Genomic DNA, 14,398 nt, shown 5'->3' with positions numbered 1-14,398 from the left:
TGCCATGAGCAGAAAATGACTGGCTGGAGGAAGGATGGGTTGTGAAAAGATAAAGAACACTGCCCTGCCTGGTTTATAAACCATGGCCATGAACAGGAGATATCCCATGAGATAAAGAACACTGCCCTGCCTGGTTTATAAACCATGGCCATGAACAGGAGATATCCCATGAGATAAAGAACAATGCCCTGCCTGGTTTATAAACCATGGCCATGAACAGGAGATATCCCATGAGATAAAGAACAATGCCCTGCCTGGTTTATAAACATGGCCATGAACAGGAGATATCCCATGAGATAAAGAACAATGCCCTGCCTGGTTTATAAACCATGGCCATGAACAGGAGATATCCCATGAGATAAAGAACACTGCCCTGCCTGGTTTCAATGGATGCCCATTAGCAGAATATCTCCCACAGAGATCAGGATCACTGCCCCACCCTCACAGATGGTGACAGAACAGAAAGCTTTGATCACACTCTATATTGTAATGTGCAGTTTATAATCATGAAATTTCTGTAATTCCAGTTCTGTTTTTTCTCCCCTGACTGAACCATCTACATCCTCAAAACCACCAAAATCTCCATCCTTTCCAGCCTCCTCTGGGAGCTGCTGTCAGGTGTGTGTGTCCATGGGGAAATTTGTTCTGCTAAAAATGAAATTTTGGAAGTTCTCTGAGGATTTAATTTCCTCAGCCTGACAGATGCATGGATCCATGGAATTTCTGGATTCAGGGTCCTTAGTGCCAGGGAATTCTGACCCTTCTGAACCCCTGCAGTTCCCAGGTTTTGTTTAATTGGAGAGATGCAAAATGGGAAACTTCAAATCCTCCAAAACAGAGTTACCTTCTAATAATTAATCCTGTCTGTGTTCAGAAATTGAATAATCTCCCTGACCCTAATCCCATTTTGGAATCTGCTTTGTTGCTGCCTCTGAATTTCTGTTTCTGTGTTTTCTGGGGTTTTTTTCCTTTAGGGCTGATCCTTTTGGGGTGTCCTTGTTCCCCTCCCTGGGCTGCTCCTGGCTGGGACTTTGCTGTTCCAAGGAATGGAGGTTGTGCAAACAGAGGGACACAAACAGGGCAGGGAGCAGGGCAAACTCTGCTCTGCCTCTCCTTGCAAGGACTGATGTAACACCATGGAATTTGATTTTATATGGGAAGAGAAACTGTGGGTGACACAACCCAGGAATACCTGAGGTGGCACAGCTGAAACAGGTTTTATTTGTTTGTTTTTTGGGGTTTTTTTTGTTTTTTTTGAATGGTTTCTAATGATGTGGCTCACAGATAATGAGAAAAACCATAAAAATTAAAGATTTTGGGATGGGGATGTCCAAGCTGATGGATTTTCCTTATCCCTGTTCACTCCCCCACCCCCATTTATTTTTTTATTTTGCCACATCACACTTCAAAAAGCAACAGGTGAATAATAAACTCTTAATTTATTTGTTTTAAAGGATGAGATAGGAAGAGATGTGAACCACAAGTTGTGTTTCACACCCCCACTGTGCTGCTTGAGTAGAGGGAGGAGGGATTTGGGGAGGTTTGGAGACTGACACAGGTATCCCAAATTTTTATTTTTGCTCCAAATAGGATTCACTTCTCCCTTCTCCCTCTGCCAGGATTGTGTGAAGGGTTTGGGTGACAATGAATGTGTTGGATTTTCCAGAATCCCAGGATATTTTGGGTTGGAAGAACCTTAAAGCTCCTCCAGTCCCACCCCCCACCAGGAGCACAGGACTTTTTCCTGCAGAAAAAAGGGGAAGGTTTTAAACCACAAGAGGAGAAATTTGGAAGGTTGTGAGGGTGGCACAGATTCCCAGAGCAGCTGTGGCTGCTCCTGCATCCCTGACAGTGCCCAGGGCTGGGCAGGGCTTGGAGCAGCCTGGGACAGGGGGAGGTGTCCCAAAAGTTCTTCCAAACCATTCCTTGATTCTGTGTCTCACTCCAGTGAGGAATTCCCTGATGGATTCTGGGGTTGGCTGCACTGGGAGGTGTCCCAAAAGTTCTTCCAAACCATTCTCTGATTCTGTGTCTGACCCCAGTGAGGAATTTTCTGATGGATTCTGGGGTTAGTTTCACTGGGAGTGTCCCAAGGATTCTCCCAAACCATTCTCTGATTCTGTTTCTGACCCCAGTGAGGAATTCCTTGGCAGATTCTGGGGCTGGCTTCACTGAGAGATGTCCCAAAGGTTCTCCCAACCCAAACCATTCCCTGATTCTGTGTCTGATTCCAGTGAGGATTTCCTGATGGATTCTGGGGTTGGTTTCACTGGGAGGGTCCCAGATTTTCTCCCAAACCATTCCCTGATTCTGTGTCTCACTCCAGTGAGGAATTTCCTGATGGATTCTGGGGTTGGCTTCACTGGGAGGTGTCCCAAGGGTTCTCCCAAACCATTCCCTGATTCTGTGTCTGACTCCAGTGATGGATTCTCTGGTGGATTCAGGGGTTGACTGCACTGGGAGGGTCCCAAATTTTCTCCAAGACTCCAGTGAGGAATTCCCTGATGGATTCTGGGACTGGTTTCACTGGGAGGGTCCCAAATTTTCTCCCAAACCATTCCCTGATTCTGTGTCTGACTCCCCTGATGGATCTGGGGTTGGCTGCACTGGGAGCTGCTGCTTGAAGCATTTTGAGGACATTTTGGGGACATTTTGGTGGCCCTGGACACAGGGGCTGTGCCCATCCTGCATGACAGGAAAGGGACTCAGGGCTGGCCTCACAAGTGGCCACATCCCATTTTCTTCTGGCCCCCATCATTAATTGGGGCCTGGGACTCTGCACTAATTACTGTTTTCTCTGCCTGCCTGGGAGCTTCCTTTGAGTCACAGCATTGGGAAAGTCAGGCCTGGCAGGGTTTTACCCTCCCTGATCCAGCTGAAACCACAGCTCCCCTCTCCCTCATCCCCCAGTTTTCCTTTCTTCACACCTCAATTCAGGTGGATTTTTATTTTTTTTATTTAATAGGCCATCATTTGATTTTATTTCCAATATTTATACCAATGATCCCAGCATCTTACATAAAACCAGCAGTGAAAAAAACACCTTATTACCAATAATAATAATAATAATGATAATATTACCAGTAAAAATAACAGAATTGCAGGTGTTGGGAAGGGCCAGAACTATAATTTATCAAAGCAGCTTATTTGAATTGTGATGAGCCTCTGAGAGCTGGCTAAGTCTTGGGTTTAGGCTGAAAATACTGAATCATGTCTCAGCTTTTGAGTTGGATTTTTTTTTTTAATCCTTTCTAAGTGTAGTAAATTGTAAAAAAATGAGCTAAACTGCTAAAATGAGCTTCTAAAAAGCTAAAAATAAATAGTGGTAAGTGGGTGTTGTATGGCCATAGGGTGTCCTGGGCAAGTCAGGAAGTTTTTTCTTATTTATACTCTTCTTTTTTGGCTCTTTTTTGGATGTTCTTCTGGGCAGTGCTGGGTGTTTTAAACCTTGGCAGGTTTGTGTGAGGGAGCAGCAGTGTTTTCCATCAGAAATCTCTGCTGGGTCACCAATTTTGGGGTGCTGAGGCTCCTCATGGGGTTGGTGCTGCCCAAACCCTTCCCTCTGTGACCCCACTGATGTTGGGGAGGGGAATTTTCTCTCCTTCAGCTCCAGGTACAGCTCGTGGGCAACCAAAGCTGATTAACTGAGCTGGGCCTCCCTGAGCTGTGCCCAGGCTGCCCCAGGTCCTGCCAGGGACACCCCAGGTCCTGCCAGGGTCACCCCAGGTCCTGCCAGGGTCACCCCAGGTCCTGCCAGGGTCACCCCAGGTCCTGCCAGGTCCTGCCAGGGCCACCCCAGGTCCTGCCAGGTCCTACCAGGGCCTGTCTGGGTCCTGCCAGGGTCACCCCAGGGCCCCTCCAGGTCCTGCCAGTTACCCCAGGTCCTGCCAGGGTCTCTCCAGGGCCACTCCAGGGCCCCTCCAGGTCCTGTCAGGGCTGCTCCAGGGCCTCTCCAGGTCCTGCCAGGGTCACCCCAGGAGCTGCCAGGGCTGCTCCAGGTCTGCTCCAGGTCCTGCCAGGGCCACTCCAGGGCTGCTCCAGGTCTGCTCCAGGTCCTGCCAGGGTCACCCCAGGTCCTGCCAGGGTCTCTCCAGGGCCTCTCCAGGTCCTGTCAGGGCCACCCCAGGGCCTCTCCAGGTCCTGCCAGGGACACTCCAGGGCTCCTCCAGGTCCTGCCAGGGTCACCCCAGGGCTGCTCCAGGTCCTGCCAGGGACACTCCAGGGCTGCCCCAGGTCCTGCCAGGGTCACCCCCAGGTCCTGCCAAGGTTACCCCAGGTCCTGCCAGGGCTGCCCCAGGTCCTGCCAGGGCCACCCCAGAACCCCTCCAGGTCCTGCCAGGGTCTCTCCAGGTCCTGCCAGGGTCACCCCCAGGTCCTGCCAGGTCCACTCCAGGTCCTGCCAGGTCCAGCCCAGGTCCTGCCAAGGTTACCCCAGGTCCTGCCAGGGCTGCTCCAGGGCCACCCCAGGTCCTGCCAGGGCTGTCCCAGGGTGGCCCCAGGTCCTGCCAGGGTCACCCCCAGGACCACCCCAGGTCCTGCCAGGGTCACCCCAGGTCTGCTCCAGGTCCTGCCAGATCTGTTCCAGGGTGGCCTCAGGTCCTGCCAGGGTCACCCCAGGAGCTGCTCGGTTGCTGCCAGCACCCCTTGGGTAACTCAGGCTTGTGGGGGTTGGAATTGTGATTTCAGCTGAGCACAGAGAGGGTTTGGGATGGTTTGGGATGGGGAGAATTGTCTGGCAGGACAGGAGAACAAAACAGGTGAACAAAAAAAGGCTGAGTGAGCCCAATGGGTGCCTGGCAGCTTCTGGAGGGGTTCCTGTTCACTTTTCCCTTTCAGTGGGGTGGGAGCACGTGGCACTGACATGGGAGATGTGCAGTCAGTGAGGTTTTGATCTCACCTGTGCCTGGGGACTTTTCCTTTCTGCAGGCAGCAGCACGACCTTGTCCCTGTGCCCATCCATCACCGAGGGATTTCCCTCCAGGGCAGTTCTGCACTCAGGGATGTGCAGTGGGAGGAGCTCCCTTCCTGTCAGCTTTGACTGAGGTCTGCATCATTGCTGGCTCAAAAAACCCTGCAAAGCCTCTTGGTTTAATGTGGCCCATTAGGCTGGGCTCAGGTACAGTAATTTCACCATTATAAGCTGCACCATTTGGACTAAAATTTTGGTCTGAACCCAAAGTGTGGCTTAAAATCAGGTGTGGCTGATATATGGACAGAGAATGAAAAGTTGCTTTTTTAGTTTGGAGGACAGGTGTCTGCTGAGAAAGGCAGGAACTTCTCTTTGAAATGGAGAATGTAAACCCCCTCCCTCCAAATTATTGTAATTTTGAAATCAAGGGGATTTCAGGCAAAGATATGGGAATTAGGAATAACAGTTCTGTACTAGGGAAATTAAAATAGAAATACAGCACTACAAAGAACAAACCCCAAACCCTGACACAGTCAGAGTACAGCCTGACACCCATCAGTCAGGCAGGGTGTTGGCAGCAGTCCCATCCCATGGTGGCTGCATCCTCCTGCAGTGACAGATGTGGCTCAGTTGGAGCAGTGCTCCTGTACAAGGTGCAGTTTCCCTCCCAAGCTCCAGTGGGGATGTGGAGAAATCCGGTTTTCCTCTGGAATCCAGTGGAGAAAGGGGCTCCCTTAGTGTCCCAAACCTCTGTTTTTATCTTGGTAAGAAATGTTGGGCTCTTCCCCCTGGCTGGAGCAACTCCCAATGGGATGCAGTAATTTTATCAGTGCCACAGTGGGACTCAATGGCCATGAGCAGAAAATGACTGGCTGGAGGAAAGATGGTTTGTGAAAAGATAAAGAACACTGCCCTGCCTGGTTTATAAACATGGCCATGAACAGGAGATATCCCATGAGATAAAGAACACTGCCCTGCCTGGTTTATAAACATGGCCATGAACAGGAGATATCCCATGAGATAAAGAACACTGCCCTGCCTGGTTTCAATGGATGCCCATTAGCAGAATATCTCCCACAGAGATCAGGATCACTGCCCCAACCTCAACAGATACTGATAAAATAGATCCCTTTTATCACACTCTATTGTAATCTGCAGTTTATAATCAGGTGCAGCTTATGTATGGACAAAGAATGAAAAGTTACCAACACCCAGAGATGGGGTTTATACTCAGTGCAGTTTATAATCCTGAAATTACTGTAACTCCTCCATCCCAGCAGGAATTTAAACTTCACCCAGGAAGCAGCAGTGTGACAGTGTGCAGTCCCCTCCCTGCCCAGCTATTTTTAGGAATATTAAGCCTGTAATAAGCCTTTTTGGCCTGGCTCTATTTCTGTTTGTCCTGCTTAGTCAGGATTTTGCCTGAGCAGAGCTCTGGTGAGGAGCCAGAGGGGTGAGCGTGGCTGGGGCAGGAGTTCCCATCCCTGCTGATCCTGGAGCATCCTGACATCCCCAGAGGAGCCTGTGACAGCCTGGCCTCATCCATTTCCTTGGAGAATTCATGCAGATCCAGCTGGTTTGGAAATAAAATTCCTTGGGTCAGAGCTGCTTGGTGGATGTAAAAACTTCATTCTTTGCAATGAGGAGCTCTTGGATTTTCACTGTGACTTATCTCTGCAGTGCAATATTTTCTTTGCCTGCTCCAGCTGCTGCTTCCCAAAATCCTGTCCTGGGAAGGAAATCCATGTCTCTCATGGCTCTGTCTATTTGAGTGTGGAATTTGATCCCAAAATGAGCAGAACTCGAGGCAGGCTGTCAGCACATATTGAATATTTGTAAGGATTCATCTCAAAGCTTCACTGAGCTTTTCCAAAGGAAGCACAGAGTGAATTCCACTTTTTTTCCTGTTCTTTTGTGGTTTGTGCTCAGCTTTTTTTTTTACTAGATTGGAGTTGTGGGTGAGGTTTGCTGTGAGTCTTGTCTTGTGTCAGTGACTGTACTGGATTTATTCATCCCCATGTGGACCATAACAGATAAAATTGGTGCAAATTTTACCAGAAATGTTGGAATTTGGGCTGGGAACCAGCAGCCTTACAGCTGGAGAAACCTCCCAGTGCATCTCAGGCTTTCAACTCTGAACAAATTCACACAGAACAGAAATTTCAGATCCCCAAAGTGTCTTGGTACAGGCTGGGTGGGCTGTAAACTCCAAAATATTCAAGCTAAGGATGTAATCATTAATTTCTGTTGATCCCCCACCTTTCCCAACCTAAAACCAGCTCCCAGAGCTCATTATTTGCTCTCTAATAATTAATAACTGCAGCCTGCTTTCTGGCTTGGTTTGAATGGCTTCATTTCCTGTGCTGCTGTGCAGTTGTGGAGGGTCTGGGCAGCATTTCCTCGTGGATCAGGGCTCACAGAACCCTGGAATATCCTGAATTAGGAGGGGCCCATGGGGGCAGGGAACTCCAGCTCCATCTTCAACACACATTACCTGTGAGTTTATCACCTCTCACACTTTCTGTCCAACAAATAAACAAGCTGGAGCAGTTAAAAATCACAATATTTATTAATATTTCATAGATTATGGCTGTAAATTCTTCACTGTTTCTTTGCTTGACAGGGCAGCACTTTCTGGGTTGTGTTTCTGGGAATGTTTCTGGTTTTTATTTCCTGCCCACCTCTGAGGGTGTCACATTCTCCCTTTCCCTCCTTGTGGTGCCCTTGGTGTTGATTTGGTGCCACATCCTCACCATCCCTGGAAGTCAGAATAGTCTGGAATATTCTAAGAGGCTGTTCCAGACATCCAGGATTTCAAAATCCTTCAGGAGATAAAAACAAAATACTCCAAATTTCCTTCTCCTAACATCTCTTTTATCTTCTTTAATACCAGGTGTTGTCCAACAGAAGAAATTATTCTGGACAGGACACAGAAAAACACTTTTTTTCCTGTATCTAAATGTTAATTCTGTACCAAACACAGAATCCTCCACCAAGGAACAACTTTGCTGCTGTGTGAAACCTCGTGGGACATTGGGAAGAAATTCTTCCCTGTGAAATTCCACAGCCACCATCCCAGGCTGCTCCAATCCCCTTCCAGCCCATCCTTGGACACTTCCAGGGATGGATCAACCACAACTTCCCTGGGAATTCCATCCCCACCCTCCCAGGAAGGAATTTCTTCCCAATATCCCATGAGGTTTCACACAGCAGCAAAGTTGCTCCTTATGTTTGGGACAGAATTGAACATTTACAGTAATTTTGGGATTATAAACTGCACTTCCAGATGTCAGCAACTTTTCATTTTTTGTCCATATATAAACCACACCTGATTATAAGCCACAATTCAGGTTCAGACCAAAATTTTAGTCAAAATGGTGCAGCTTATAATGGTGAAATTACTGTGTTTTGAAATCCTGGACATCCAGAATAGCCTCTGCCATTTTTTCAGAGCTTTATTTTAGCATGCCAGAAGGTCCCCATGCCCGTGGTAAATTTAGCTGTACGTGCTGCCATGACTTTGCAAAATCCCAATTCCTGCCTCTTTTCACCCAGCCTCTGCCATCTGAGCCTCAGGCTTTGAAGGAAAACTGCACAAAAAGAGGTCTGGAGATGCACCCTGGGTCTTTCCAGGGGGATCCAGGATCAGGGTTCTCCCACAGAGCCCTGGCAGGGTTTAAGTCCAAGGACTATTTTTAGTAAGACCAAAAAAAAAACAAACATTCCTTTAGATTAGTGCTGGTCAAAGAGAAACTCCTGCAGAACACAGTCTGGGGATGGGATTTGTGCTGGGGCTGAGGTGAGATTTTTCCTGCTGAGGGATTTGATGGGCACAGTTCCCTGTGATCAGGCACAGGAGACTCCTGGCTGCTTCTGGAATCTCTGTTTTAACCCTTCCTGCTGTGGTTCCTTTCTGGAACTCTGCTCCTGCTCTCTGATTGCTCCTTTGATTTATCTGATTATTTTTTTGGGCAGGAGAGTCCTGATTTAAGGGTGATGAAAGGGTCTGTGGGGGGAGCAGCACTTTTGGGAAAGAAGTTTGAGAGTTCCTCCTTTACCACTGTGCTCTGGCAAATTGGGATTAGGGAGCAAATCCCAGTGTGACTCCAGAATCCTGGGGTTTGGTGTTCTCTGGGGTGATGGGGATCCTCAATTCCCACATTTCCATCACCAGCTGCTGCACTGAAAGGGGCATTGAGGGGCAGCACGTTGGATTTTCACACTGGGGTTCAAGTGAAATTGTGGTGGGGTTGGATCCATGCTCAGGGACAGGATATTTGGGATTGGATCCATGCTTAGGATATTTGGGATGTGATGGATCCCTGCTCAGGTACAGGATGTTTGGGGTGTGATGGATCCATGCTCAGGGACAGGATATTTGGGATGTGATGGGATTGGATCCAGGGTCAGGATATTTGGGATGTGATGGGTCCTTGCTCAGGTACAGGATGTTTGGGGTGTGATGGATCCATGCTCAGAATATTTGGGATGTGCTGGATCCATGCTCAGGATATTTGGGATTGGATCCATGTTCAGGATATTTGGGATGTGATGGATCCATGCTCAGGATATTTGGGATGTGATGGATCCATGCTCAGGATATTTGGGATGTGATGGATCCATGCTCAGGATATTTGGGATGTGATGGATCCCTGCTCAGGATATTTGGGATGTGATGGATCCCTACTCAGGTACAGAATATTTGGGATGTGATGGATCCATGCTCAGGATGTTTGGGATGTGCTGGGATTGGATCTATGCTCAGGGCCAGGATATTTGGGATGTGATGGGATTGGATCCCTGCTCAGGTACAGGATATTTGGGATGTGATGGGATTGGATCCATGCTCAGGATTTTTGGGATGTGATGGATCCCTGCTCAGGGCCAGGATATTTGGGATGTGCTGGGATTGGATCCATGCTCAGGGACAGGATATTTGGGATGTGATGGATCCCTGCTCAGGATATTTGGGATGTGATGGGTCCATGCTCAGGATATTTGGGGTGTGATGGGATTGGATCCCTGCTCAGGTACAGGATATTTGGGATGTGATGGATCCTTTCTCAGGGACAGGATATTTGGGATGTGATGGATCCATGCTCAGGATATTTGGGATGTGATGGGATTGGATCTGTGCTCAGGTACAGGATATTTGGGATGTGATGGATCCATGCACAAGGACAGGATATTTGGGATTGGATCCATGCTCAGGATATTTGGGATGTGATGGATCCATGCTCAGGATATTTGGGATGTGATGGATCCATGTTCAGGATATTTGGGATGTGATAGGATTGGATCAATGCTCAAGGACAGGATACCTGGGATGTGATGGATCCATGCTCAGGGACAGGATCACTGCCCCACCCTCAACAGATGGTGACAGAACAGATCCCTTTGATCACACTCTGGATTGTAACGTGTGGCTTATAATAATGAAATTACTGTCACTGGCACAGCTGCAAATCTCACTCCATGTTTAACATCCCAATCCACACAGCATCCTTCTCCATGGCTGGAGATATTTTGGTGTGATGCTCCATCCAGCAAAATGTTGATCTGTTAGGAATTTACAGCTCCAAATACCTGCAAACAACCTTGTGCACCAACCTTGTGCACCAACCACTTCTTCCCTGGCTCTGTTCCTCTGCCATGTGGCTGATCTGTGCCATGTTTTGTGTTTGCAGATGTTCTCAAACAACGATGAAGCTGCAATCAACAAAAAACTGCCCAAAGAGCTGCTGCTTCGGTGAGTCCTCCCTCCTGTTCTTTGCATGCAGGGTTTTGCTGCTCTGCTCCCAAATCCTGAGCTTGGATAAAGCCAGACCCAGAGAGAGGCAGGGCAAAGCTCTGTGTCAGCAGTTTGGGGTTTGGGTTTGGGGTTTTAGGTTTGTTGATTGTCTGCTGAGGGTGGAATGATGTGGAGATCAGGATTCTGCTTCTCTGAGGGGTTGAGTTTAAAACCAAAGTGAATCCCTCTGCTCCAGCTCCACTCCAGTGGACTTTGTGCTGTCCCTTGTCAATAGGAGCCAGATGTTCAGCTCCTGGCAGGGTGGCAAACACCAAACACATCAGACTTTGTGGATTGTTAGGGTTCCAAAGTCCTTTGTGGATAATTCTGCCCCTGATTTTGGGCTCTCAGCAGAGCTGAGTTTGTCACCGCTTTGAGCTCAGGTGTTGGACTGGAAATGGGGAAAGCAGAAGGAGGTGGAAGTTTGAATTATTAACAACAACAACGTTTTTACACTGCAAGAAACTGGTTCTGTCAACACTCAGTGACAGTGAAGTGTGGGGAGGGGAGTGTGAGCTGGGCAGAGCTGCTGGATCACTCCTGGGAGGAAAGGAGCAGGGAAAAGGGATCAGGATCTCTCATTTGCAGTGCCCTGCATCTTATGGAGGGCCTCCTGTTCCCCCTGGTCCCCTTGGGGTTTTTGGGGTTTTTTTCCCCCCTGGTCCCACTGGGGTTTTTTTTCCCCCCCTGGTCCCACTGGGTTTTTTTTCCCCCCCTGGTTCCACTGGGGTTTTTTTTTTCCCCCCTGATCCCCTTGGGGTTTTTTCCCCCACTGGTCCCACTGGGGTTTTTTTTTTTTTTTCCCCTGGTCCTCCTGGGTTTTTTATACCCCTGTTCCCTCTGTGGTTTTTTTCCCCCCTGGTCCCACTGGGATTTTTCCTCCCCTCTGATCCTACTGGGATTTTTTCCCTCTCTGATCTCACTGGACTTTTTTTCCCCACCCTGGTCCCACTAGGGGTTTTTTGCCCCTGATTCCATTGGGGTTTTTTATCCCCCCTGGGGTTTTTTGCCCCCCTGGTCCCACTGGGGTTTTATCCCTCCTGGTCCCACTGGGGTTTTTATCCCCTGTTCCCACTGGGGTTTTTCCTCCCCCTCCATTCCCAGTGGGGTTTTTTCTCCCCCTGGTCCCCCTTGGGTTTTTTTTTCCTCCCTGGGTTTTTTTTTTCCCCCCTGGTCCCCCTGGGGTTTTTTTCCCCCCCTGGTCCCACTGGGATTTTTTTTCCCTCCTGGTCCCCTTGGGGTTTTTTATCCCCCCCTGGTCCCACTGGGGTTTTTTATCCCCCTGGTCCCCCTGGGGTTTTTTATCCCCCCTGGTCCCCCTGGGGTTTTTTTCCCTCCTGTTCCCACTGGGTTTTTTTTCCCCCCTGGTCCCCTTGGGGTTTTTTTTCCCCCCTCGGTTCCCACTGGGATTTTTTCCCCCACTGGGGTTTTTTTACCCCCTGATCCCATTTCTTTTATTCCAATTTTCCTCACCCCAGAGCACATTGTGTGACTGTCAGAGCCCTCCCTGCTGCCAGGGTGGATTTTTGGGATTTGGAACACGGGAAATGATTGTCCAGGGGTGTGGAGCTCCCTGAGTGAAATCAGAACCTGTGGGAGGAGCAGGATGGAGTCACAACCTCCACAGGAGGAGTTTGTAGCTGCTGAGCCATGGCTGGGCTGTGGAGCAGAAAAAGAGTGGCAAAAATTTCTCTTTCTGGATTTTCTGAGACAATTTTTTTTCTGACATGATGATTTTTTTTTCTAATATGATGATGATTTCTCTGAGCTGATGATTTTTTTTTCTGAGATGATGATTTTTTTTTTCCTGAACTGATGATTTTTTTTTCTGACATGATGATGATTTCTCTGAGCTGATGATTTTTCTCTGAGATGATGATTTTTATCTGAGATGATTTTCTGCTGGGAGCAGATGCAACAAACCTGGGGTTTGTCCCTGTGCAGAGGTGACAAGGTTGGGGACAGATTGTGAAGAGCCCTGATGGGTGAGGCAGGGAGTCTGTGTGGCACTGGGAATGTGGAACAAGGAATGTAAATGGGATTTTTACCTGGATTTCAGGAGGAGTGTGAGGGCACTGGGAATGTGGGGAACAGGGAAGGGAGACCAAGGAATGTAAATTGAATTTTACCTGGAATTGAGGAGTGTGAGGGCACTGGGATTGTGGAACAAGGAATGTAAATGGGATTTTTACCTGGATTTGAGGAGGAGGAGGAGTGTGAGGGCACTGGGAATGTGGAACAAGGAATGTAAATGGGATTTTACCTGGATTTCAGGCACAGAGCCAGGGTGAGGTTTTTGCCAGGTGGGAGTGGGATGGTGCTGAGTGGAGCCAGGGGCTGAGCTTTGGCTCCTTGCTGTGTGTGTGCAGGTCCAGCACCTCCCAAATCTGCTCTTCTCCCCTTTCACACCCTCCTCCTCTTTATTCTGCAGCTTTCACTCCATGCACAGGGCACCCCAAAGCTGTGTGAGAGTGCCTGGAGCAGGGGCAGGACTTCACAGAGCAGTGCCCAAACACACCAGCCTTTGTCCTGCACACAGTGCCACCCTTTTACAGGAGATTCCCACAGAAAACCCATCCAAGCCTCTCTGTCAAAGGCTGCACTGTCAATGCACTGCAATTAATTTTTGCAGTATGCTAACAGTGAATTCCAGCTCTCCAAACCATTGCTTATGAGCTTTAAACATTTATCAACTCCTGATTTTCCCTGGGTTCCACCCAATGCTGAGCAATTCCCTGCTCCATGCAGGTTGGGATGATCAGGGACAGCAGGACAGACATTGTTGAGGTTTGTCCTGATTTAATTCCCTGCTCCATGCATGACCTCCCCTCCCTCCTACCACAAACTCTCCACTTTTCCAGCAGCATTCATGGAATGGTTTGGCTTGGGACAGAATTTAAAGCTCAGGGACACTGTCCCAGGCTGCTGCTGGACCTTCACACACACAGTAATAAAACAGAATTCCCTCCCCTGCCCCAGAGTCCCAGAGGTGAATCCCAGCTGTGCCTGTGTCCCCAGAGGTGCAGCCTGTCCCCAATTCCTGCATTCCCCCTGCTGCTGGAGCTGGGCTTTCCTTCCCTGAGGCTGCTGCCAGTGCTGGAGCCAACCCCAACCTGCATTTCCCCTGGCACAGGGGTCCCTGCTGCCCTCCTGAGGGAGGTGGCACTGCCAGTGTGAGGTGGGGCTGCTCACAGCTCCTGCTGGGCCTGGGGCTGCACCAGGCTGCAGGGATTGGGAGCTCACAGGCAGAGCTCAGAGCTCACAGGCAGAATTGAGAGCTCACAGGCAGAGCTCAGTTCATATCCAGAGTTTATGCTCAGAATTCAGTTCATATTCAGAGTTCATAGCCAGAATTCAGAGTTCATATCCAGAATTCGTGTACAGAATTCAGTTCACATGCAGAATTTAGTTCATATTCAGAGTTCATATCCAGAATTCATGCACAGAATTCAGTTCACATGCAGAATTTAGTTTATATTCAGAATTCATATCCAGAATTCATGTACAGAATTCAGTTCATCTTCAGAGTTCACATCCAGAATTCAGTTCATATCCAGAGCTCCATACAGAATTCAGAGTTCATAGCCAGAATTCAGAGTTCATGTCCAGAGTTCAGTTCATAGCCAGAATTCAGAGTTCCTGTGCAGAATTCATGTACAGAATTCAGAGTTCATGTCCAGAGTTCAGTTCATAGCCAG

General features: G+C 48.7%; 1 protein-coding gene across 3 annotated transcripts in view; it reads left to right on the top strand.

The window, feature by feature from the left end:
- FBXL20 (F-box and leucine rich repeat protein 20) overlaps positions 1-14,398 on the top strand; it is a 50,727-nt gene that overhangs the window by 6,673 nt on the left and 29,656 nt on the right. For all 3 annotated transcript variants that reach the window (XM_033078776.1, XM_033078775.1, XM_033078777.1), the window contains exon 2: positions 10,597-10,658. In XM_033078776.1, the coding sequence (XP_032934667.1) occupies positions 10,597-10,658 (62 nt within the window). The remainder of the gene's footprint in view (positions 1-10,596; positions 10,659-14,398) is intronic.

Source organism: Catharus ustulatus, chromosome 23 (assembly GCF_009819885.2).
Source record: "Catharus ustulatus isolate bCatUst1 chromosome 23, bCatUst1.pri.v2, whole genome shotgun sequence".
Classification (NCBI taxonomy): domain Eukaryota; kingdom Metazoa; phylum Chordata; class Aves; order Passeriformes; family Turdidae; genus Catharus; species Catharus ustulatus.
This window is presented reverse-complemented; position numbering and strand designations above follow the sequence as displayed.